Raw genomic sequence first — 27,418 nt, forward strand, 5'->3', positions numbered from 1 at the left:
ATAACCATCCCAAAACAAAGGAAAACGTACTATCATTTAAAAATATATTACGCTGGGTACACCTGGGTGACTCAGTCGGTTAAACATCCGACTTCGGCTCAGGTCATGATCTCACAGTTCATGAGTTCGAGTCTCGCATAGGGCTCCGTGCTAGCAGCACAGAGCCTGCTTGGGATTCTCTCTTTGCTCTCTCTCTGTCCCTCCCCTGCACACACTGTTTCTCTCTCTCTCAAAATAAATAAACTGGGGCGCCTGGGTGTCTCAGTCGGTTGAGCATCTGACTTCAGCTCAGGTCATGATCTCATGGTTCATGAGTTCAAGCCCCACATCAGGCTCTGTGCTGACAGCTCAGAACCTGGAGCCTGCTTCAGATTCTGTCTCCTTCTCTCTCTGACACTCCGTGGTTCACACTCTCTCTCTCTCAAAAATAAATAAACACTAAAAAAAAAATTAAATAAATAAATAAATAAAGTATTTTATGCCGGGAAACAGAACTTAAGTATCTAAAACATAAACAGACAGCAGAATTGATGATTATAAAGCAAACACCCCTGTAACTGCCATGTAGGTCAAGAAAGAGAGTATGGCTAACACCCTAGAAGGCCCATTCTCTCCCCACTGGAGGGAACAACAGTCGTGACTTTTGGGACAATCACTGCCTTTTTTCTTTTTACTACTGTTTTACCACATGTATGTAACTTCCTTAAACAATATAGTTTCATTTCGCCTGTTGTGAACTTCATATTAATCAAAACACACTGAATGCACTTGTTCATGGACATGTGTCTTGCTTTTTTACTCAACGTTAAGCTTGAGCTGTAAGATGTCGACTTTTAAAAGACTTCTGCTCCCTTCTCCGTGCTGAAAAGCACAGGTGAGCTTTGAAACAACAGGGGTTTGAACTGCACAGGTCCACTTATACGCAGATTTTTTTTTTTTTATAAACTCAGTACAGTACCATGCACGTGCTTTCTCTTCCTTAGGATTTTAATGTTTTCTTTTCTCTAGCTTCCTTTATTGCAAGAACACAGCACTTAATACATATAACATACAAATATGTGTCAACTGTTCATGTTATCAGTAAAGCTTCCAGTTCAGCAGTAGGCTATTTGTAGTTTTTAGGAGAGTTGAAAATTATACCACATTTTCTACTGTGGGGCATCAGAGCCCCTCACCCCTGCTCGAGTTCATCATTCAAGGGTCAACTGTGTTTCCTTGCAGTTAACATTGTTCTCCTGCAGCCCATTTCTGTCCACTCCCCACCTTTGGAGGTGGAAGAAAAAAAGCTGATCAGCATCCTCTAGGACCCATTTATTTATCTTTCAGAAGGATGTTTGAGTCCTTCCTTTACGGGGCTCAGTAATTACACTTTTCCTTCAACACTGCCTCTTAGGTTTGATACTCTGATCCTTTAATAATTAATCTTTTTAATGAAACCATACTGAATGGCTCCAGACATGATTTCCTTCAGCGAAGCAATCTCAGAAGCAGCCCTTTTGGAAATACACTTCTCTAGATCAAGAGAAACAGGGACACAGCTCTGCCCATATGGATTTCTCCAGAAGACGACAAAAGCTGCCGGTCAATCAGCTGCTAACAGATGACACTGTCTGAAGTTCTGTAGGAAACATTAACAAGGAATACGTTGGTCATTACTGCCAGTTACCGCTTATCGTGGCCGTCAATGCTCAAGGCAGTGTGGTCTCTGGAGCCTTCTTTATCCTGTGAAAAGTGTGCTCTGACAATCGACATTTGCTAGATTCTTCTAAGACCCCTTGGTCATCTTCTGACTTCACTTGCTCACCTCTGCCACCGGCCTCCAGTCAAATTTCTTCTCTGCCTTCTTCCGCATTTGAGAAAGAAAGGCACACCACACCATGGATGAACCTCGAAGACACTGTGCTAAGTGAAGGAAGGCAGTCACAAGAGGAACATACTGTATGACTCCACTTACAGGAGGTACCTAGAGCAGTCAAATTCATAAAGACAGGAAGAAGAATGATGGCTGCCAGGGGCTGAAGGAGGGGGAAATGTAGATTTGTTTAATGGTGACAGAGTTCCAGCTTGAGAAGATGAAAAATTCCCCGAGATGGATGGTGCTGCTGGTTGCATAACAACATGAATGTACTTAGAGCCACAACACTGTACGCTTAAAAGTGGTCAAAATGGTGGGGCGCCTGGGTGGTTCAGTCCGTTAAGCATCCGACTCATTTTGGCTCAGGTCACAATCGCACGGTTCGTGAGATCGAGCCCCGTGTCGGGCTCTGCGTCGAAAGTGCAGAGCCTGCTTGGGATTCTCTTTCCCCGCCTCTCTCTCTGCCCCTCCTTTGCTCTCTCTCTCTTTCTCTCAAAATAAATAAATAATACAACATTTAAAAAATATTAAAAAGTGGTTAAATGGTAAATATTGTTATGTATATTTTACTACAATAAAATTTTTTACATAAGAAGACATTAAAAAGTAGAAAGAAAAGAAGGGAGGGAGGGAGGTGAGAGGCAGGGAAAGAGAAAGGGAAACAAAGAAAAAGCAAGGAAGAAAGCAAGCCAAATTTCCCTGCCCCTCCTTCTCACTTCTCATTTCTGTCCTATTAAAATCATAAAGGAATCCACCATATAAAGGGTATGATGTTGAGTGTGGAGTCTGATTTGGCCTTAGATCCTTGAAGGCATGACTTTGTGAATGTGAAAAAGAAAATCAACGTTGCACGAATTTGCTAAAGGAAAGAAAACTCGAGCTTACAGGGCCACTTACCTAATTTTTATGTTTTAAAAGGAACTTGTACTCCCAAGCTTGATGTCTTTCCCTTTCTCTCCAATTAAAAAGAAAATCCAACCAACCATCTTCCTACCCACAACTTTGATTTATCCCTTTCTCGGGTGCCCAGCTGGCTCAGTCGGTACAGCATGCGACTCTTGAACTCAGGGTTGTGAGTTCTAGCTGCACATAGGGCGTAGAGCCTAGTTAAAATTAATATAGATAGATCGATCGATCGACAGATAGATAGATAGATACCCCTTTCTTTAAAGATACAGTACATATCCTTCATAGCGTCTCTCCCATTCAAGGAGTACAACCCTATAAAAAACGGTTTCAGCAGCCACCCATCTACTACTGACTCACCTCCCACTCTCTGGGTCTTAGCGTCTATGTGGCAAAGACAAGAGACAAACATCAAGCCATTTATACAATAGACTATTTTGATGGCCAAAAGTGTAGTCTTGCAAGGAGGTGGATTTTGGAACAAATTTCAATAACTGACACCCTAAAGTCTGCCAGTTTCTTAAATCACTTTTAGGGAATAGCTGACAGTGTAAAACTCTAAATACAAAAATCAGATGAAAATCATTCTAATAAAGACTGTTATTTATCTTAGTGGCTGCATCCAAAACCCTGGAGTGAAACCCTTTGGCTCTAGGCAACAGATAGCAAGGATATTTGGTTACTTCGAGAACATATTGGTTTTAAATTAACAACCCCAAAGTGAAAAACTGGAGAGCTGGCAACTCATCCTAGAAACCACCGTGTCCTCTGCCACGAATAAAGAACTTGCCCTTGATATTACAGAGAGGCGTGGTGCTCTGCAGGGCCGTGGAACGGGTAGAGCCGGACTCTCTAGCCTCCCCTCTTCAACCCCCACACACCAAATCTCTTCCAGGTACCCAGGCCAGTGGCCTCGGGATCTCCCCCCACCCAGCCACCCCCACTCTCTACCGTCGAATTCTGCTTTCTAGATGCTGTGTGCAGACTGAATTGAAATCGTTAATAAGAGTCAAGACCCCACTTTCAAAGGCAGATTGATTTCTCAGGAATCAAAGCCTGAATTAAGAAGGTGAAGCTGTAACAATGATAGCATTTCAGGTGTCAGGCAACCTGGCAGGAAGTGGGGAAGGAGACGGGGAGGCTGCTGCAATGCGGGCTAGACAGGTCTTGGAATCACAGGTGATGGGAAATCGAGGTAATAATCTCCTGCCCCACTTACTCGGAAAGCAGGCCCCGGTTTAAGAGTCAGCCCTGCAACCAGAAGAATGCTCAGTAAAGGACATCTTACTAATCCTTTCCTTAAAATACCCTAGATGTGACTCCTATTCCAAACTAAGTTGAAAACAGACTAAGCTGAAAACACTGATTTTATTTCAAACTATGTTGATTGCTTTTCCCTTTGAGAATTTCATTTGTTTATCAGCAGAAATTCCTGGGCTAATTCCGAGAAATGCCATTCATTTCTTGCCAACAACAAGTCATGGACAATGGGCGGGGTAGAAGGGAGAGCTCCCCACAGAGGGTCCTTCTTTCTGGACACAACAGCCAGGGGCTCTGAATGTGGAAGACGGCAGAAGAGCAAAGCTTTACGTGGGAGCCCCGGGAAAGCAGGGAGGCTGGCCACATGGAACAGTGTGCACATGTGACTTTAGGGTTGACCCTGGGAACGTGTCACGCAATCAAAGTATGTTTCTGAGGTACTTCTGTTCCCTATTACAGGAGAAACAATGTTGTCGTGTTGCCCCTGGCCCTTTGCACATGCACAGGGTCCTCTACTCGAGGATCGTGTAGGCAGTGCTCTTAACCTCCTTTATCAAGATGTTCCCTGGGACTTCCAGGCAGTCCCCAGTCCAACTGCATCGGACCTCACTGAGGTGCTTGTTTAAAGTATAGAATACCCACTGCAGCCCAACTGAATCAGAATTTTTAGTGTTAGGTCTGGGAGTCTGCATTTTATCAAATCTCTCCAGGTGGTCCTTAAGCACACTCAAGTTTGAGCAACACTAGTTTGGGGTCTTGTTGTAAAAGGGCCTGATTCCCTAACGAACTTCTCCAAACTAAGCTGCTCTATTATAACTTATTGCTATAATAAATGACTTCTGGAAACTGAATGGCATAATCCAAGACTTCTTAAAACATACAGTAAAAAAACACTAATCCTTCAGAGTGCCTTGCAAAAAAACCAGCTGAATCAGTTTGAAAAATATTGTACTCCATACACCTCTCTGATAGATTCATAGTGTATATTAATATATTAAAGGCTCTGAGAAGTCCTGCATCAAACAAAACGTATTGACCTTTCTCTAATCCAAAAAGTTTATCTGCCCAGAAACTCTCAAGTTTATTTGCCCATGTAAATGTTTTCCCTAGTGAGCTCAATTACCATCCCATACAATTGCGTTCCTTGCAACAAACTTTGGAAAAACACTGCTTTAACCCAGAAGAGTGACTGCGGTGGTGGAGGTTTCTTAAATATAGAAAACAAATGGAAGATGCATTTGGGACAAATGGGGCTTGTCAGTATCCCTCAATGAAGTGCCACCTTCTTTATCTTTTCGTGGGATCAGCTTTGCTTAACGTCCATTGAAAGAAAGAGAGAAGTTTTACTCTATGAAGCAAAGGCACAGTTTTCCTAAAAGTCTTATTCTTAGATGACATAAGGCTTCCAACATACTGACAGGAAATCCCATTCTTTGTCGTTTTTTAAAAAAAAACTTTACTATTTATTTCTGAGAGATAGAGACAGAGCATGAGCAAGTAGCGGGGGCGGGTGGGGGGGGTGGACAGATAGAAAGGGAGACACAGAATCCGACGCAGGCTCCAGGCTCCGAGCTGTCAGCACAGAGCCTGACGCGGGGCTTGAACTCAAAGACCGTGAGATCATGACCCGAGCCAAAGTCCGATGCTTAACCGACTGAGGCACCCTGGCACCCCTCCCATTCTTCTTCAAAAGCAACTAAATCCCCAGGGTTTACCAGAGACAATGATCACCTCACCTGGACAGGAGACAAGTTGGGTACCATTTTCCTGAAGGAGGTTTTAACCCTTCATACTCTGTGTTCAAGGGCCAAGTGTATGAGGAAAATAATAGAAATAAAGCATGGAAGACAGTGAAAGTCACTATGATGTGAAAGAACAGACTGTATAGATATGGAGGGTCTAGTGACCAAAACAGACTATCTCTGTGGATACCTCTCAAACATTGGTATAAGAAACCAACAATAATAGGGGCGCCTGAGTGGCTCAGTCGGTTAAGCGTCCGACTTCGGCTCAGGTCATGATCTCGTAGCTTGTGAGTTCGAGCCCCGTGCTGGACTCTGTGCTGACAGCTTGGAGCCTGGAGCCGCCTTTGGATTCTGTGTCTCCCTCTCTCTCTATTCCTCCCTTATTTGCGCTCTGTCTATATCTCTTTCAAAAATGAATGAACATTTTAAAAAATTTTTTAAAGAGAAACTAACAGCAACAATAATAATAAAGTAAAGCTCCTGCTATCCAGAGACCAATGTTCTAGAATCCTCAGGGTTTGGGATGGCTTTTTTGGATAGTTTTTGTTTTTTAATACATTCTTCTTTTGCGGGCAAGGAAATGGCCCCCAACTGATCATCTTGCATACAGAGTCGAATTAAATGGAAAGACTATGGCAGCTGGCTGTTAGTGTTTAAAAGGAATTGACCCTTTTCAATAAAATCAAAAGGGGACACAGAATTCAGAAAAGAACCAAAGGAGAGAGGAGAGAGCAATGGAGATCACACACGAATGATGGCAATAGCAGCACTCAGCCGCCACGTGGATGGAAGCAGCAGATACTCAAAGAGTTGAACCAAAAGAAGATGGGGTGGTTTTGAAATCCAGAAGAGATTCTTCAGTGAGTTACACATATAATCACTATACGACTCAGAAATCCCACTCTCAGGTATACCCCCCAAATAACTGAAAACATATGCCACAGAACAACTTGTACATAAATGTTCACAGCAGCACTGTTCACAACAGCCAAAAGGTGGAAAGAACCCAAATGTCCATGCTTCCATTTACATGAAATGGCCAGAATAGGGAAAATTCATAGAAACAGAAAGCAGATTAGTGGTTCCCAGGGGTTGGTGGAGAGAGGGGATAATGATCGTTTAAGGGGCACAGGGTTTCCTTCCGGGGTGCTGAAAAATTTGGGGAGCTAGATTAGAGGTGATGGTTGCCCCCCATTGTGAATGTTCTTAATGCCACTGAGCTGTACACTCTAAAATCATAAATTTTAGGTTATGTGTACTTTACCACAATAACAATTAAAGAAACCCCCCCCCTTGAACTTTTGCCCTAAAAAACACTGGAGGGAGTAAAACAAGGCTTATTTGCTTGATTCACTTAACACTAGCGGTCACAGACATGGGCACGTAGTCATAGGACAGGAAGGGGAACACAGTGTGTAGAGAGTTCAGCGATTAAAGATCAAAAACCAGATTCAGAGTGGCCGAGTGACCCGCACCCCTCACTAGAACTGTCAAAGGCCGAATGCTGTGTCTCCACCTCATCTTATAAAGGCTATTTCCACTATGGTACAGATTTGCATGATCCGATCTTGTTCAGATGCGAGTGGTAAATAAGAGAATGCTATTGGTATAAAGTAGAAACTGCATTGGTTCATACATGACTTTCCCCGGCACATTAACATTTTGCACCATCAAGGGACAGCATCATCATCAAAGGACAGCAGCACCATCAAGGGACAACATGAACACAACTGAAATCAGCAAGTTGTGAAAACATACAGTAATCTACCCAATCCCCTTTCACCCCACATTCTTCCTCTTGGCTCAGTTTGGCCATACTTGTAAGTCTTGCAAGTGCTTATAACAAGACTCTTTCTGATCTTTGTGCATTTTTCTCGCCTCTAAAACTCAGCAGTTTCAAATCTTCTTTCTTCCCCCTTTCCCCAAGCTGATGACACCATTTTAAAACGTGAAGTCTATACTTACTGTAATATTCTTTTATTTATTAGAAATCTAAGATGCCTTTTTAAGCCACGCTAGTTGTTTATTAATATAGTTCTTTTGTTAGTACTTTGGTTACAAAGTTGCATAAGTTTCCAGTTATTTTCTCCAATCTTGTTTGTTCTTTGAGCCTTGTTATTTTTCAGCATATAATTTTGCAGAATGTGGGGATTTTCAAAAACGCATCTATGGCAGCCACTCTGGAAAACAGTACGGAGTTTCCTCGAAAAGTTAAAAATAGAACTACCCTATGATCCAGCAATTGCACTACTAGGTAGTTACCCAAAAGATCCAAAAATACTGATTCCAAGGACTACACGAAGCCCAATGCTTAACCGACTGAGCCACCCAGGCACACCATCGAATCCCAATGTTTATAGCAGCATTATCAACAATAGCCAAATTGCGGCAAGAGCCCAATGTCCATCAACTGATGAATTGGACAAAGCGGAGGTGGTATATATGGAGTGGAGTATTACTCAGCCATCAAAAAGAATGGAATCTTGCCGTTTGCAACAATGTGGATGGAACTAGAGAGTATTATGCTAAGCAAAGTAAGTCATTCAAGGAAAGACAAATACCATATGATTTCACTCATATGTGGAACTTAACAAACAGAACAAATGAACGTGGGGGTAGAAAAAGAGAGCCGAACCAAGAAACAGACTCTTAACTAGACAGAACACACTGATGGTTACCGGAGGGGAGGCAGGTAGAGGGATGCAGGAAATAGGGGGCAGGGATTAAGGAGGGCACTTGTCATGATGAGCACCAGGTGTTGAATGGAAGTGTTGAATCACTCTATTCTACACCTGAAACTAATATTACACTGTATGTTAACTAACTGGAAATTAAATTAAAACTTGAAAATGTAATTAAGAAGTCCACATATCACATTATAGCAGAAATGCTTGTATCTGCTAGCTAGTTCACAACCCAACTCTCGTCAAGAGACAAATGATGGGGCACCGTGGTTCAGTGGGTTGAGCATTCAACTCTTGATATCGGCTCAGGTCATGATCTGAGTTGTGGGATGGAGCCCCAGGTCCAACTCTGCACTGAGCGTGGAGCCTGCTTAGGATTCTCTCTCTCCCTCTCCCCCACTCATGCTCCCCCCTCTCTCTCAACAAAATAAAATAAATTTTTTTCAAAATAAAAAAAAAGAGAGACAGACAAATGGCATAGGGTTTCCAGCTTCTCCTTACAGTAACACACAGACTATAGTGCTATACTCGAAAGGTCATTTCTTTAACCTCCCTTGAATTTAAAAGACTGTGGTGAGGGATACCTCTCTTAGTAAAGCCACACTATCACTGTCCCTTAAAATCACATCATGGAACTAATATTTTTTCACTGTTAGCCAAAAGGGAAGGCTGTGGATTAGGTCTCTGGTAAGAGATAAAATCAGGTATGTTGGCAATTTTATAACAGCTCTTTAATGACCCACGGATGCTAGAAAACCTCAACAGGAACCCAAATTTCTGAATTCTGAGTAGCAAATCAATTAAGATTAGCCATTAAAACAATTGTAGATAGTATCATGATTTAGACTCCTGGTCCTTATAAAAGTCTTCTTTTCATGATAAAATTATATATAAAGAACAAAAGGAAAGGAGCCCTGTCCTTTCTCTCTTCCTCCCCCCTTTACCACTCCACTTCACCAAAAGAGATCTGGAATTTTTTTCCTATAAATCTCTCAATATCATGGACTATGAGAGTCCTGCTTATTGACTGGGATGGATTTAGTGACCCTTCTGACTTCTGTGCAGCCTTGACTTTGTCATTAAGAATGTTCTAAATTTGAGGCACCTGGGTGGCTCTGTGCGTTAAGCGTCTGACTCTTGATTTCGGCTCAGGTCATGATCTCGTGATTCATGAGACTGAGCCCTGAGTCGGGCTCTGAGCTGACACTGTGGAGCCTGCTTGGGATTCTCTCTCTCTCCTTCTCTCTTTCTCTCTGCCCCTCCCCTGCTCACTCTCTCTCTCAAAATAAATAAGTCTTAAAAAAAAAAAAAAGAAAGAAAGAAAGAAAGAAATGTTCTAACTTCCATGCAGCACCTGCCTCTTCAGGCACAGTAGAGCATGCTGTCGTATGTGACCAAGACCTGACCTCTCTGCCCCAGATACTTGGGAAAGCCCTGATGAAAAAAAATTTTCGTTTTCTCTTCATGGGAATCAATATATATTTCCCTCAGGTAATTCTGGAAAAGCACTGTGCGTACTTTGATTGCCACAGTTCAACAGGAACTGCAGGAGACAACCCCAAATACAGATGGGAACCTCGGAAATTTCCGGGGTAGGGAGTTTGGAGAGCAAGAACCAGGGTGAACAGAGAAACAAATGGGGGGCGAAGGCTCTTGTGTCTTCTCCAACGGAAGATGAGCTCCAGGCGTATCTAGCAGGACCCTCCCACTGAATCCATCTCCAACCATATGAACGTCCCTAGTCAATAGGGCTACAGAATGGTATGCAAGGCCAAACCTTGGGTATATAGCTTCCTCATTTGTTTTCTCGTTTTGATACAGAACTTGTTCATCATCCTGGCCTATAAATCTTCTACTTTGCAATGAAAACATTTTCATCACAGTGCCTTCCATTGGGTTAAGACAGAAAATTAGAGCCCCCTCCTTTGACCAAACATTCCTGTGGCCCTGAAGGCAGGAGTTTCCTCATGCCTAATAATCACTGGGGCGGAAGGAATACAGAGGAGTCATCACAGCCAGTGCCCCGTCTCAAAGCAGAACAGTGACAACTTTATCTCAGATGGGTGGGTACCTTTTTACTTACAGAAATATGCTGTAAAGAGACAGAAATTCTCCTTAGTCATTTATTCTGGGATTTAACAGCCACCGTGTCCCAAAGTTCATCCCTTTATCAAACTCCATTCTTCTCTGCTATGGTTTAATTAAACCTGTTCACTCTTGTTTGATCTTCAATAGCAAGAAGAGGTGGTTTGCATTCCTGTTCAATATGGCCCAGAGAGCACAGGAGAGAACTCCCTGCTCTTTTCCCACCAAAGAGTGAGGGATGAAATGTAAAACTAACAAGAAAGAAAAATGAGCAAATAAATGAGGGAGTAAGTAAACAAATAAATAAATAAAAAGTTAAAAAAGGTTTTTAAATATTTATTTTTGAGAGAGAGGGAGACAGGGCGCGAGCAGGAGAGGGGCAGAGAGAGAGAGGGAGAGGGAGACACAGAATCTGAAGCAGGCTCCGGGCCCTGAGCTGTCAGCACAGAGCCCCATGCGGGGCTCGAACCCACGAACCTTGAGATCATGACCCAAGCCGAAGTTGGATGCTTAACTGACTGAGCCACCCAGGTGCCCCAATAAATAAAAACTTTGAAACTGCAAAATCATGCCCAGAAACAAAAACAAGACTCCTTGTGGAATAAAACAGAGAACAAAAGTACAGCAATAAAGGGAGGGGGCCAAAGCCGTATGGCCCATATGGCAGCTGAGACTGGATACAGATAGTTGGGACCAGACAGCCGGGCAAGAACTATGGCCTCCAAGTGGCTTCTCACGTAAAGGTGGAGACTAGGGCCCCACTCCTCACATGTAAACAGGGATGGACATAGCTCTGCCCACCTGAGGTGGCTCTCCCAAGGTAGGCAGCTGTAGCTGAGGTTACAGTACAAGATCATTATCAGGGACTAGCACTGCACAAGAAAACAGAGGTCGAAATAGACCATCCAGGCATAAGGAAGCCCAAGGTGAAACACTAATGTAAACACTAGTGTAAACACTAATGTAAACACCAATGTAAACACCTGGTTCAGAGCTAAGTGAACTGTGTGGCCTGGAACAATCTTTCCATCAGAAAGGAAGGCCTTATCCAAACAAACAAGCAAACAAACATTTTAGAAAACAAGGGGAAATTCAGATCTAAGAAAAGCCGTCAAGAAACCCAGTACAACTGAGAATTCACACCAGGAAAAAATACAAACATTTAACCTATCTAAAATGGACCCTAAATAAACATTTAAATGCATTAAAGAAATAAAGAATAAGGTCCCAAGAAATAATAACAAGGGTTTATAAGACAGCAATATGTAGATATTTTAAAATGTAGTTCAAAAACTTAGGGGGAAATACAGTTATTGAAAATAAAAGAACAAACAGAACCCAACAGATGGCCTGAATAGTAGGCATGAAAAGGCCTGAGAAAGAATTCACGAATTGGAGGACAGAACCGAAGTAATATATCATTACGGGGAGTATGCCAAGACAGAAAAAATAAAAGAAGCATGAAGAGATAGAGGATAAATTAAATGAGCTGCAAAAACATATGTCAAAGGCAACTTTGAGAACGAGGAAAAAAGAAGGGTAAGATGTAATGTTCAGAAAAACCATGAGTAAAAATTGAAGAGAAACTTGCGTCTTTTGGCTGAAAAAATGATGGACTGAGCAGGCTAAAGAAAAATAAATCACACATCTACACCGTTCGTCATGTGCCTCAAAGAAAGGGAGGAAATCTTAAAAGCTGGAAGAAGGAGAAAACAGGTTGCCTAGAAAAGAACTACAATCCAACACTATACTTGTTATCCCCAAAGGAAGGAAGTCAACAGACCATTTATTAGTATCTTCAAAGTGTTGAGGGAAATTTTTTAGCCAGCCAAATTATCATTCAAGGATGAGGGCAAAATAAAGACATTTTTGCATATAAGGATTGGGGAACCTTCGTACTACCTCCCACAGAAAGAACTGTTAAATAAGCCTTAAAGACAAATTTCTCTTTTCTGGTATTGATGGCCTCGATTCCTTTAAAACTTGTCTTTTCTCCCAAAAGAACTGCTGGCTTATACTTTGCTTTTTCTCAATACTTGCTTCCTATTCTGCAGCTGGGGTAGGTGATAGCCATATTGCACTCTACCGTCTTCGGCCCTGGGTTTTGTATCTGGGTCATGCCTCAACCTCCCTCCCAGGGAAGAACAACGTCTACATAGCTTCGATACATTCCTATGGCATGAGACCACTTTTGGAGGCTTCCGGTGGAAAACAAAGTGGAAAAAAAATCTCCAGATTGGCCTTTTTAATGGGAAATTTTGCTCCCACCTACCAAACCTCTCCTTCGTAATCCAGTTTCAGTAGAAGCAGCAAAGAAAGAAATATCAAACCTGTAAGCCTCATTTAGGGATTTATTACAAAAACCAACTTGCAGGTAGATCTTCCGCCAGGTCAGTCTCTCACATCTTGAAGCACATACTGTCATCAGCAATACTCAGAATGATAAGTGTATGACATGGCATGATCTTTTGCCACGGGGGAAAGAAGTCCCTGTGTTCATCAGCGTGTATTTTCTGATCCAGGAAAGTGTAGTTCACAAAGGGGGTGACCGAGAGGTTTTGGGGGCTTCTTCTCCATTAAACACCTCCATCCCTATAACTGAAATGTTAACTGCATTTTCATTGAACCTTATTCCTAGCCCCATTCCTACCATTGCTGCCCTGACACTTTGGGTTCCTCTCTTTTGAGTTCTGGAGATTCTTTACTACTTAAAAAAAGCATCACCTATGCCCTAGACTAGTGGTCCTTCGTGTTCGTAGGGTCACGTACACCCCCTTTACAAATACCAGTAAGATTATGGATGGTCTCTAAAGGAGTTTACATGTAGACATAGTTACACCAAAAATGAAACCGTTATAGAGGGTTCACTGACCCCATAAAGCCCACCCACGGACTCCACCTCGAGAACCTCCATCCTAGAGGAAAAAAAGATCAATTTACAGAACCACAAGGCTTCTACTGCCCAGATCCCAAGGCCATCACTTAGCTTTTCCTAGGCCTGCTGTCCGGCCCACAGCATTCTCTTAATCATTCCATGCCTGCATGCCTCTGGTGTGGGAGCCAGGCCCCAGTCAGACGTGAACAAAGTGTCATTGAGGGAGCCGCTGCCTCAGACAAACACCCTAGCCGCAAACCATCAAAGTAGACGGTTCTAACGGCCTTGTGAAAGTCTCTGCCCGCCTCCCCCTTAGATTTGCTCTTAACAATGTGTACATAATAACTGTGCAGTCTGGAGGAGGTGACTATTCAGCAGGCAGGCAGCTTTATACTGTCATAAACCTCACTGGTTCAGCTCCTTTGATTTATGCAATCCCAGCACTAATTGCTTGAGACACGTGCCGCCATGCTACAATTCCCCTGGTGCCTGCTGCCCATGGCAGGAAGAGGCTGTTTATGGCACGAACTCTCTGGGCCACAATTCCCTTCCCCCAACTGACATCCACCTTCAAATGATTAAAAGCCCAATGAAAATCTGTTACTGGGTACCCAATAACTTATTAGAGCTTAGAATGGGCCCCGCTTGGGCTATAAACAGCATTTAGGGGCCAGCATGGCCTGCCTAAAAGCGTCCTATTGTTATTTCTGTCTGGAAGTTTCCCTTCTGGGGAATTAGGCAGATGGAGTGGGTTGGGTGGAAGAGGGAGGAAGGAGAACCACAGCGGGGAAAGAGAGAGGCGATCTGGTTTTACCTGGGCAGCGCGGGCAGCACAGATGTGGAATATGCACAGGGGAGACGCAGTGAAGGCTTGGACATCTGACTCGGCTGCAAAGCACATTCCCATTCTGAAAGAGAGGAGGCAACCATGAGAAAAAAAATGAATGTCTTTCAAAGGTCACCTGTGGTCATGCCAGTCTGGGAAACAGGCACGCAGAGACTCACCCAGACAGCGAATGACGCATTCCCAAGGAGCTGAATGAAATCAGCATTTTCTTCCCTTTTCTCATCACTAGCACGTCTGCTGGGTTGGTGGATAGCTGGCTGGCATATCTTTCTGAAGCTGGGGTCACCACTGCTCTCGTTTCCAAAGCCTCCCGCCAACTGCGGACAAAAGCTCCTCCTGGCCTGGCTTTGTGGTGTTTCTAGCCTTTCTGGCTCCAGCTGCACATCCACAAGAGCCTAGTCTAATTACACGATCACCTGCTCAATACCACCGGAGGGAAGGGATAACCAATGATGGGTCCCCCTTAGCTGCTACCCACCCCTGGGCATGGAGACATCCCTGACACATGGGTCCTGGATTCCACGTAACTCTGCCTGGGTCCAGCAGGCTGAATGCCTCCTCTCCGCCTTTCCTGTTTCAGTTGTAAGTTTTCGGAGAACAAGCTAGGCTTTGGAATTGAGAGGATTACCTAGTGTGCCCGGTGGCGGGGGCGGGGGGGAGGGGGAGGGCGGTGACTGGGTCCCTGCCCAATTTACAATGACAAGATCCCTAGCTCTGACAGCTCTCAGCCATCGCTAGATCATGGGAGGCCTTTGGAAATCAATTGGGCATTAGCATATTTTCATCCATAATTCATTCCAAGCAAGGGTTACTTGCATCTATCACGCTCTTGTGGGGGAAGAGGGTGACAAAGAGGATGTGGAAAGAGAAGATGCCAGCCCTTGAGCTGTTGGCTTTGGGATCATATTAACATTTTCCCTGCCCTGCAGACAGCAAAGCTCAGCCCCCAAGGGTTAGCTGTCCATTTCCAATGTGTTGGGTCAAGAATCTGACACAATCTTGTCATACCAGGCAGTTAATCAGTCCCCAGATGCCCTATTTGATACCTGCCCTGGCCATTTAAAGAGGCAGGCTTCTTTGATCCAAATCCAAATGACCTTACCAGAAACCTTTTTCTTTTCTCATGGACTTTCTAGAACAAAATTTTGGAGTGTTGCATTTGGAAACACCACAGAGCCTCCTTTTGTGCCACACTCCTCAGAGCCAGGTGGTACCATCTTGAACTGAAATCACCAAAGCACATCAGAAACCACTCCTTCTGGCTGAGGCCTATGCTGATGCCTCCTTAATGCACTGAACTGAATTCTGTTCTAGAGTTAATAGATTAACAAAAATAACAGTCATAGTGATAGTGATGATGACGATGACGATGACAGCAGCTGATGTCTCTTGAATGCTGTGACCAAGCACTGTTGTAACTGAAATGTATTAGTGAATTTAATCCTTACCACACCCATATGAAATACATAGTATCATGATCCAATTTTAAAGAAAAAGAAGCTGAAGGGATCGCAGAGAGGTTAGGTAACTTGTCCAACATAACACGGCTCATAGGCGGCAGAGCCTGGATTGGAAACATGGTCTGTCTTGACCCCGGAGCCTGGTAGCCTCTTAACATTACCTCCTACTGCCCCAAGTTTAGATTTTCACATCCTTAAGATTCTGGAAGCCCAAATTTCTGTTTAAATGGCAAAAGAATCTGGCTTGCAAGTGACTGCTTCTGTTCTACCTGGGCACTAGGGAGGAGATACAGTCCTTCCACAAGGTCTCACGTGAGAGGCTGGTCTTGAAAATTCTTTCCATCTGCTCAGAGTTCTCTATTCTCAAGGCCTGGTACAAGGCTTCCTTTCCCAATTGGCCTAGTGCAGTGGTCCCCACCAGGGGTCATTTTGCTCCCCAAGCAACTCTGGCCATATCTTGAGACATTTTTGGTTGTCATAACTGGGATTGGTGCTATTGGTGTCTAGTGGGTAGAGGCCAGGGACACCGCTAAACATCCTACACAGTCCGGGATGGGCCCTACAACAAGGAAATATCTGTACCGGAATGTCAATAGTGTAGAGATTGAGAAACCCTGGCCTACTATGTGATGGTAGAAGCTTATCCAGAAAGATGGACCACACCTGTGGCCCTGGGTCAAGGCCATGGAAAGAAGAAGATACTGCCTGTTTTGTCTATTGCAAAGATGGCATTTAACGTATCCAAACACCTCTCCGAATGATTGGTCAGGAGCCAAGGCCACGCCAAGAGAACTCCAATCCTCAGCAGGTACAGGCCAAGGTTTCACAGCCTCGATCCTAATTATAGTTTCTGGTGGAGACAACAAAAAATACACTCTCCCAAGGAACCAGTGTATAACCTGTCCTCATCTTTTCTCTAAAGGCCAGCCTTGAACATGATCTTGGAAAATGGTTTTGTCTTACAATCCAGGTATTCTAATTGAGCTTTGCTTCCCCATTCCCGGGAATCAAACTCTTCTTCCTTCTCCCACCATGTCCCATATCATTTGGCTAAGAGACTATAAATATCTGTCCCAAGCAAATACTCAGGGATCCCAAAGGCAACAAGCCAAAAGGCAACAAGATGAAAAAGTCAGATGTTTGTTTTTCCATAGAAGCTGCTTCCTAACTTTTCTTAGGCTTTTACCGCCCATGCTTCCCGGCCATTCAGGCAAAGGAAGTATGTCTGAGGAGCAAACTGGGTAATCATATGCTGGGAAGGATTGTACCTCTGAGCAGATGCAGTTCACACAGTAAACCAACCCATAAGGTTCCAGGTAAGGATGCCATCTCTCACCCACTCTGTACTTCTTGTCTTGAAACACACAATATGTCTCTGAATCTGTGAGGAAGGAGATGGAGAATAGGGCAGTTAGAAACCACAGACAAAGTCATAAAATCCAAAGGCAATCACACTTTCCATCTGTTTTAGGGTACTTCAAGAGAAGAGGCATAGGGGATATTTCTAAAAGCCCTTCTAGGAGCTCCGTGTTCTACATGCTTTGCTTATTTGATCCTACGATGATCGAACAAGGTAGGCACTACCATTAATCTCATTTCATAGATGAGGGAAATCAAGGGTCCTCTAACCAGCAAGTAATTGACATGAGAGTCAAACCCAGGTTTGCCTCAGTGAAGCCAAGATCCTGATTACCGCTCTGTTCCAATGGTAAGATAAGGGAGCATGTCGGGTGTCCTTTTGGAAGAAGTTGTGCTCCTTGCTTTGGAAATGCAAGCTAAGGTCTGAAATGCTGATCTCTCTTTCTCAGAGCTGCCCGGTGGTGGTGTAGGAGTAATGAATGAAAAGCACTGTGTTAAGTTCCTATAAATGGCTTTTGCCCATGCATGCTAATATCATTCAATTATTAACCAAGTATTTTACACTTACTCTTTTTTTAAATTAATTAATTAATTAATTTTGAGAGAGAGAGAGAGAGAACACAATAGGGGGAGGGGCAGAGAGAGAGGGGGAAAGACCGAGAAGCCGAAGCAGACTCTTTGCTGACAGCAAAGAGCCTGATGTGGGGCTTGAACTCACAGACCGCGAGATCATGACCTGAGCCAAAGTCGGACGCTTAACCGACTGAGCCACCCAGGCGCCCTGGACACTTACTGTCAGGCATTCTGCTAACTGCTGGGGATAAAATGGTGAGCAAGAATATCTGTAGTCTTTGCTCTCATTCAACTCAAAGACTATTTCTTATGTAACCAACTCCCCATTTGCTCCAAAGTAATGTCCTCTTCCCCTTTGATGAAAAGAAACTTTCATAGCCACAGCCTGTCTTGTGCCACAGTTTCTTGTATTACTTTACAGGTCTTATTTCTCCATCAAAGTAAAAGCTCTTCAAAAGCAGGCAACATTTGGGGTGCCTGGGTGGCTCAGTCGGTTAAGCATCCGACTTCAGCTTGGGTCACGATCTTGTGGTTCCTGAGTTGGAGTCCCGCGTTGGACTCTGTGCTGACAGCTTAGAGCTTGAAGCCTGCTTCGGATTCTGTGTCTCCCTCTCTCTCTGCTCCTCCCTTGCTCATGCTCTCTCTCTCTCTCAAAAATAAACATTAAAATTTTTTTTTCAAAAAAGCAGGCAACATTTATTCTTTGCTCTCTATCACATGGCCTACTACGCTGGGGCCAATAAATGTAATCAGTTAACAACTGACTGGTAAATGAATCTCCAAACATGTGATTCACCGAATCCCATCCTCGTTTATCTCCTGCTTCCCAACACACAAGGTCAAAACAAACCAAGACTCTTCTTGTAGCAAACATATTAGTTTCCCTCACTCTCCAGTACACATTTCGCTGATGAGCAAATTGAATAAAGAAAAGGCAGATGAGCAAGAAACTGGGAGAAGATCTTTCCAACAAATAAACTATGAGTATCGGGAACTTTTGATCATTTAAATTAATAAGTAAAGGACCAACCAATCCATTAGAAAGATGATCTATTTACCTGAGACATGAATAACAATTTGGGGGAAGAAGAAATGGGAACAGGCAATAAACAGGAAAAGATGTTCAACCTCACTAGAAATCAGAGGTTCAGATTAATACTACACTGAAAGGGGCGCCTGGATGGTTCACTAAGTTGAATGTCAGACTTCAGCTCAGGTCATGATCTCACAACTCATGAGTTCGAGCCCCACATGGGGCTCACTGCTGTCAGCACAGAGCCCGCTTGGAGTCCTCGAGTCCCCCTCTCTGTCTATCCCCCACTCATGCTCTCTCTCAAAAATGAATAAACATTAAAAAAAAAAGCTACACTAAGATCATTGTCTCAAGCCACTCACTCAAGACCCTCAATGATTTTTTTTCCAACCACCCAAAAATAAATTCCAATTTACTTTTCAAATCTTTGTTTCCAACTTCTTCGGAAGAATGAGCTGGGAGAGTCAGAAAATCTGGGTTTGAATTCTAAACCAACTCTACCTGTGTGGCATTGAGCGAGTCACTGAAACTATCAGTCTTAAAAAAAATAAAAAATTAGAATTAAAAAACCTGCCAATCTGTTTTCCACACCTGTGGGACACAGATTATCTGCTTCTCAAGCGGAGGTTGGAGGAGTAAATGAAACTCTGTAAATGAAGAACTACTACAAAACGTAGAGTGTCATTTTATATTAATTGTTTTTGTCTTAGAAAAGCAATGCATACCTAATGTAGAAACCTGGAAAACTTGCACAAAGTTCCAGAAAGAACAAAGTAAAAACATAAATGTATGTACGTGAAAAACATTACATGCAATTCCAGCATTAAGGCAACCACTTTTAATATACTGGTAACTCAGAAATAGCCTGTGGTTGAAGAAAAAAATCAAATGGAAAGTTACAAAATAGTTTGCACCAAATGAAAATAAAAACACGGCATGTCACAATCAGTGAGATTTGGCTAAAGAAGTACTCAAAGGCCTAGATCACTAGAACACCTATATTAGAAAAGGAGAAAACTCTCAAACCAATACCTTAAGAAACTAGAAAAAGTTGGGGTGCTTCGGTGGCTCAGTTAAGCAGCTGACTCTCCATTTCAGCAAAGGTCATGATCTCACAGTCCTGAGATCAAGCCTCATGTTGGGCTCCGTGCTGGGTGTGGAGCCTACTGAAGATTCTCTCTCTCCTCCTCTCCCTCTGACCCTCTCCCGCTTGCTGTCTCTCTCTTTCTCTCTCTCTCTCTCTCTCAAAAAAAAAAAAAAAAAAAAAAAAAACTAGAAAAATGACCAAAATAAATCAAAAGCATACAGAAGAAAGGAATAATAAAGAACAGAAATCAGTGAAATTGAAGACAGAAAATCAACAGAAAAAAAATCAGTGAGATTCCATGTGTTTTTTAAAATAAAATCAATAGGGGCGCCTGGGTGGCGCAGTCGGTTAAGCGTCCGACTTCAGCCAGGTCACGATCTCGCGCTCCGTGAGTTCGAGCCCCGCGTCAGGCTCTGGGCTGATGGCTCAGAGCCTGGAGCCTGTTTCTGATTCTGTGTCTCCCTCTCTCTCTGCCCCTCCCCCGTTCATGCTCTGTCTCTCTCTGTCCCAAAAAAATAAATAAAAACGTTGAAAAAAAAATTTTTAAATAAAATCAATAAAATTGATAAACTCACAAAACCAGCAATGATAAACATAGAGAGGATGCCAATTTCCAGTATTAGGGACAACAGACAGGATTTCTTTAAAAGGATAAAAAAAGAATATTATGAATAACTTTATGCCACTTAATTTAGCAAACTAGATGAAATGAATGAATTCTTGGAAAGACACAAATTACCAAAGGTCAAAGTAGAAGAGCTAGAGAACCTGAATATTCGTATATCTTTTAAAGAACTTGAATCTGTAGTTCAAAACGTTGTCACAAAGAGAACTTCAAGGCCAGATGACCTCATTAGTGAGTTCTATCAAACATTCTACCAAACATTTCAGAAAAATGAAGAGGAGGGATTGCTTCCCAACTACATCGTTGATGTGAGAATGACACTGACATCAGAACCAGATAAAGGTGTTATGAGAACAAAAATAAGTCTACAGACCAACGTCCCTCCTGAACACAGACACAAACATTCTCACTAAAATTTTAGTAAATTAAACCTAAGGATAAATAAAAAGGATAATATTTTGTGAGCAGGTGGGATTTATCCTGAAAGTTAAAGGCTAATTCAAGATTCACAACGTTCCCAATTCAGTCAACCTAATTCACCATATCAGCAAACGGGAGAAGAAAAATCATGTAATTATCACGATAGATGCAAAAAAAGCATTTAACAAAATTCTATATTCATTCGTGACAGAAACTCTCAGCAAAGTAGAAGGGGGGTCTTCCTCAACCTAATAAGGGCATCTTAAAAAAATTTACAGCTAACAGCATACTTTATGGAAAAAGAACACTTTCTCCCTGAGATTGGGAGTTACTCAAAGATGCCCGCTCCAGCACTTTGTGGAGATCCATGCCAGTGAAATCAGGAAAGAAAAAGAAGGAAAAGGTATGCATATTGGAGAATAAAACATAAAACTGTTTTATTCATAGATACAGCTCTCTACAAAGAAAAATCCCGAAGAATCTATTTACAGTTACTAGAAACAGTAAGAAAATTTAACAAGATTACAGAATACAAGGTCAATATCCAAAAGCTGATTATGCTAATGTATTCTATAATAAATAATTAGAAATTGAAATTTGAGAGGCGCCTGGGTGGTTCAGTCGGATAGGCATCTGACCCTTGATTTCGGCTCAGGTCATGATCTTATGGTTCCTGAGACTCAGCCCCACATTGGGCACTATGCTAATAGTGCAGAGCCTGCTTGGGACTCTCTCTCTCCCTCTCTCTGCCCCTTCCCTGCTCATGCTCTCTCTCTCTCTCTCTCTCTCAAAAATAAATAAATTCAAAAAGAAAAGAAACTGAAATTTGAAAAAGTATCATTTGCAACAGCTCCCCCAAAACATGGAAATACTGAGCTATAAATCTAACAGGGTATGTGCCAGACCTGTACTCAGGAACCTACAAAACAATCATAAAAGAAACCAAAGAAGGCCTAAAAACCTTGTTTGTGGATTGGAAGTCACAATATTGTGAAGATGTCAATTCCCCACAAAGTGATTTATAGATTCAGTGAAACCCAATACCAAATATTAGCAAGATACTTTGTAAAAATTGGTAATCTAATTCCAAAATTTTTATGGAAAGTTAAAGGAGAGTAGCCAAAACAATTCTGGCAAAGAAAGATTTGGTCTCCCATCCAAGTAGTAACCAGGCCCGACCCTGCTTAGCTTCTGAGATCAGACGAGATCGGGCGCGTTCAGGGTGGTATGGCCGTAGACTGACAAAGAAAGATTTGGGAGGACACATATGATGTCATTTCAAGACTTAATGTAAAATTATGCTTTTTAAGGCAATGTGGTTTTGGCAAAAGATTAGACAAATAAGTCAACAGAATAGAATGATGAGTCAAAAAATAGACCCACACTTACGTAGTCAATTGATTTTCAACAAAGGTATAAAGACTGTTCAATGGAGGAACAGTATTTTTTTTCAACAACTGCTGTTGGAACGTTTGGATAGTCATACACAAAACATGAAATAAAATGAATCTATATCTCAGACCACATACAAAAATTAATTCAAGATGGATCACAGATAGACTTTAACGTAAACTTTAATATTTTAGAACTCTGGAAGAGAACATTGAAGGCTACCTTTGTGATATTGTGTTAGGCAAAGATTTCTGAGATATGACACCAAAACTATAATCCATAAAAGAAATATTACAAAAAATTACCTCATCAAAATTAAGCACTTGTGTCTCTGAAAGAGTGTTAAGAGAATTAAAAAAAAAAAGCCATGGGCTGAGAGAAATTATTTGCAAATCGCATTTCTGGTAAAAGCTTTATATATAAAGAAATCTCAAAATTTAAGAATAAGGAAACAAGTTTTACAATTTAGGAGCATCTGGGTGGCTCAGTCGGTTAAACGTCCAACTCTTGATTTTGGCTCAGGTCATGATCTCACAGTCATGAGATCGAGCCACACATCATGCTCCGAGCTGAGTGTGAAGCCTGTTTAATATTCTCTCTCTTTCTCTCTTTCTCTCTCTCTCTCTCTCTCTCTCTCTCTCTCTCTCTCTCTCTCCTTCTGCCCCTCCCCCATGTGTTCCCTGTCTCTCTCTCAAAAATAAAATAAAATAAAATAAAATAAAATAAAATAAAATAAAATAAAACAGGAATACAATTTGAACAGACACTTTACCAAAGAAGATATATAGATATCAAACACATAATGAATCAGCAGGGAAATGCAAATTGAAACCATAATGACATATCACTACTCACCTAACTCAAAAAAACCTAACCATACTAAGTGCTAGTGAGGATGTAAAGCAACTGTAAAGCAACTCTTCATACTTTGCTGGTGGAAATGCAAAATAGTACAGCCACCCTGGAAAAACAACTTGGCAGTTTCTTATAAAGTTAAACCTACACTTACTGTGTATATAAGCCAACAATCCCACTCCTAGGCACTTTCCTTGGTGAAATAAAAATGTATAGTCAAACAAAAACCTGTATATAAATGTTTAGAATGACTCTATTCATTGTCAACAAAACCTGAAGGCAACTCACGTGTCCTTTAACTGATAAATCTGTAAACATCCAAATAATGGACTATCAGTCAGCAATAAAAAGAAATGAATGTCTGAGGCATACAAACATAGATGAATCTCAAAAGCATTATGCTAAATTAATAAAGCCAGACTCAAAGTCCATGTATGGTATGATTCCAGTTATCTTCATTCCAGAAAAGGCAAAACAATAGGGAAAGAAAGCAGATCCAGTTACCAAGGACCAGGGTGGGGTAAGAACTTTAACTACAAAGGGACACAAAGTAAATCTGTTGGGTGATTGAGCCATTTTTATCTTGACTCTGATGGTGACATCATGGCAGAATGCTTTTGTCAAAACACAAAACGGTACCCTAGAAAAAGGGTGAATTTTGTTGCATGTAAATTACACCTAAATAAAACAATAAAAAGAAATATAGAGAGGAAAGAAAAATCACATAGAATTCTGCTACCAGAAGATTACCACATTTACTATTCTATAATGCTACAATGTCACTCTCATTTTTTCTTTATTTTTTTTTTGATCAATAGACTTCTTTTTTTCGAGCAGTGTTAGGTTTACAAAAAAACTGAGCAGAAAGCACAGCGTTCCCATGTATCCGCTCTTGACCTCACTCTAGCTTCCCGTTACTGACATCTTATGTTAAGTGTAATGCATTTGTAATGCAAATTGTAATGCACTTGTAATGCATTAATTACAATTAATGAACCAATAGTGATATATTAACTAAAGCACATGGTTTACCGAAGGATGCACTTTGTTTTGCATAGTTCTAAGAGTTACAGCAAATGTATAATGATATATATCCACCTTTATATAGTATCACACAGAATAGTTTCAGAGCCTAAATAGGTCCTGAATTCTGCCTGTTCATCTCTTCCTTCCTCTGTCTCCCCAACTCCTGAAAATCATTGATCTTTTTACTGTCTTTTTAGTTTTGTCTTTTCAAGATGTCATATGGTCGGAATCATAAGGTGTGAAGGCTTTTTAAACTTGCTCCTTTCACTTAGAAATATGCATTTAAGGTTCCTCCGTGGCTTTTCATTGCTTGACAGCCCACTTATTTTGTCACTAAATAATATTCCGTTGTGAGGATGTACAGCTTACTTATCAACCCACCTACAGAAGGACATCTTGGTTGCTTCCAATTATTGGAAATTGTGAATAAAAGTGCTAGAAACACTTGTGAGCAGGTTTTGTGTGGAGATGTTTGCAGTTCATTTGGATAATGCCTAGGAGGATGGCTGCTGGATCACATAGTAAGGTGATGTTTAGCTTGGCAGGAAACTTTCAAACTGTCTTCCAAAGTGACTATACCATTTTGCATTCCCACCAGCAGTGAAAGAGAGTTCCTGTTGCTCCACATCCTCACCACTATTTGGTGGTGTCTATTTCGTGTAATAACCGTTCTAATAGGTGTGTGGTGGTGTCTAATTGGTTAATTTGCAATTCCCTAATGACATATGATGTGGAGCATTTTTTCATATACTTATTTGCCACCCGTATATCTTTTTTGGTGAGGTGTTTGTTTAGCTCCTTGGCCTTTAATTGGGTTGGTCATTTTCTTTTTTTTTTTCTTTTCTTTTCCCTTCTTTTCTTTTTCCTTTTCGTGAGATTTAAGAGTTCTTTGCATGTTTTGGACACAAGCCCTCTATCAGATAAGTGTTTTGCAAATATTTTCCCTCAGTCTGTGGCTTGTCTTTTCACTTGCTCAACAGTGTCTTTTGCAAAGCAGAATCTTTTACTTTTAATGAAATCCAATTTATCAATTTTTTTTCTTTCATGGAGCTTGCTTTTGGTGTTATATCTAAAAGCTCACTACCAAATCCAAGATCACCTAGATTTTCTCCTGTTATCTTTTAGAAGTTTTATATTTTTGTATTTAAAAAAAAGGGGTTTTTTTTACATTTTATTTTTGAGAGAGAGAGAGAGACAGAGAGCACACACAAGTGAGGGAGGGGCAGAGAGAGAGGGAGACACAGAATCCGAAGCAGGCTCCAGGCTCTGAGCTGTCAGCACAGAGCCCAACGCGGGGCTCGAACTCACAAACCGTGAGATCATGACCTGAGCTAAAGTTGGACGATCAACCGACTGAGCCACCCAGGCACCCCTGTATTTTGTATTCAGACCTTTGATCCATTTCAAGTTATTTTTGTGAAAGGTTTAAGGTCAGGGTCTACATTCTTTTTGTTTGTTTGTTTGTTTTGTTTTGCTTTGTTTTTTGCATGTGGATGTCTTGTGGTTCTGGCACCATTTGGTGAAAAGATTATCCTTTTTCCAATAAAATTTCATTATTCCTTTTGTCATAGATCACTGTATTTGTGTGGGTCTATTTCAGGGCTCTATATTATGTTCCACCGATTTGTCTCTTCTTTCAATAACACCACACTGTCTTGATTAATGTAGCTCTACAGCATGTCTTCAAGTTGGGTAATGTCAGTCCTCCAACTTTACTGTTCTTCAATGTTGTGCTCAAAATTCTGAGTCTTTTGTCTCTTCGTGAAAACATTAGAATCACTTTGTTTATTTCCAAAAAATAAATTGCTGGAATTTTGATTGGTATTATATTGAATCTATTGTTCAAGTTGGGGAGACCTGGTATCTTGACAATATTGGGTCTTCCTATCCATTCATATGGAATATCTTTCCATTTATTTGATTTCTTCCCTGAGAATTTTGTAGTTTTCCTCACAGAGATCTTGTGCACATTTTCCTAGATTTATATCTAAGTATTTTGGTTTTTTTTGGTGCTAATGTAAGTGGCATTGTCTTTAATTACAAATTCCAATTGTTCATTGCTAGCAGTGAGTTAAGCAATGGACTTTTTAATTAAGTCCAGGAGGGTTTTTTATTGACTTTTTAGGACTTTTTGCATAGATAATTATGTCATCTCTGAACAAAGGTAGTTTTATTTCTTCTGTGGACAAAGGTAGTTTTATTTCTTCCTTCCAACCCTTTATATGCTTTGTTTCCATTTTTCATCTTATTGCATTAGCTATGAGTTCAAGTACAATGTTGAATTGGAGTGGTGAGAGAAGACATCATTGCCTTGTGCCTGACCTTAGAGGAAAAGCAGTGACGTTAACTATAGATTTTCTGGTAGATGTTCTTTATGAAGTTGAAGAAATTCTCCTCTATTCCTGGTTTGCTGGATAGCATTGGATTTTATCAAATGCTTTTTATGCATCTATTGATATAATCATGGGATTTATCTTCTTTAGCCTGTTGATGTGATGGATTACATTAATTGATTCTGAATGCTGGAACAGCCTTACATTCCTGGAATAAATTCCATAAATTGTGCACTTTTCCTACATTGTTAGACTCAATTCGCTAATATTTTGTTAAGAATATTTACATAAGAGATACTGACCTGTGGTTTTCCTTTCTTGTAACATCTCTTCCTGGGTTTGGTGTTAGGGTAATGATGGCCTCATAGAATGAGTTACATAAAGTGTTCCTTTTGCTTCTATCTTCTAAGACACACTGCAGAGGGTTGGCATTATTTTTTCCCTAAATGTTTGGTCAAGTTCACCAGTTCATCATCTGGGCCTGGTGCTTTCTGTTTGGGGAGATTATGAACTATTGATTTAATTTCTTTAATAGATATAAGCTATTCAGGCTACTTCTTCTTGTATGAGTTTTGTTAAATGTATCTTCCAAGGAATTGGTTCATAGTTTCTGAGTTATTAAATTTGTGGACACACAGTTGTTCATTATAATCCTTTATTATCCTTTGGATGACCATGGATTAATAGCGGTGATGGCCTTTCTTTTATTTCTGGTATTAGTGATTTATGTCTTATCTCTTTTTTTTTTCTTAATTAACCTGCCTAGATATTTATTATATGAATCTCTTCAAAGAAGGAGTTTTGGTTTCATTGATTTTTCTCTGTTGTTTCCCTGGTTTCATTTTCATTGATTTCTGCTTTATTTTTTTTAATTTATTTCCTTCTACTTACTTTGAATTTGATTTACTCCAATTTTCCTAGTTTCCTAAGGTGAAGCTCAGATTGTTAACATTAGATCTTTCTTTTTTTCTAATATATTAATTCTATGCTATAAATTC

The 27,418-nt window shown here is 41.2% G+C and overlaps 1 protein-coding gene across 8 annotated transcripts in view; it reads right to left on the reverse strand.

The window, feature by feature from the left end:
* CHRDL1 (chordin like 1) overlaps window positions 1-27,418 on the reverse strand; it is a 117,233-nt gene that overhangs the window by 68,157 nt on the left and 21,658 nt on the right. For 4 of the 8 annotated variants that reach the window (XM_045473239.1, XM_045473238.1, XM_045473242.1 and 1 more), the window contains exons 3-4: window positions 16,986-17,098; window positions 14,225-14,318 (exon numbers count right to left, since the gene is read on the reverse strand). In XM_045473239.1, the coding sequence (XP_045329195.1) occupies window positions 14,225-14,318; window positions 16,986-17,098 (207 nt within the window). Of the gene's footprint in view, window positions 1-14,224; window positions 14,319-14,415; window positions 14,635-14,735; window positions 14,769-16,985; window positions 17,099-27,418 lie in introns of those variants that run through there. The other 4 variants (XM_045473236.1, XM_045473237.1, XM_045473235.1 and 1 more) reach the window with 2 other exon arrangements.

Source organism: Leopardus geoffroyi, chromosome X, assembly GCF_018350155.1.
Source record: "Leopardus geoffroyi isolate Oge1 chromosome X, O.geoffroyi_Oge1_pat1.0, whole genome shotgun sequence".
Taxonomy (NCBI): Eukaryota; Metazoa; Chordata; class Mammalia; order Carnivora; family Felidae; genus Leopardus; species Leopardus geoffroyi.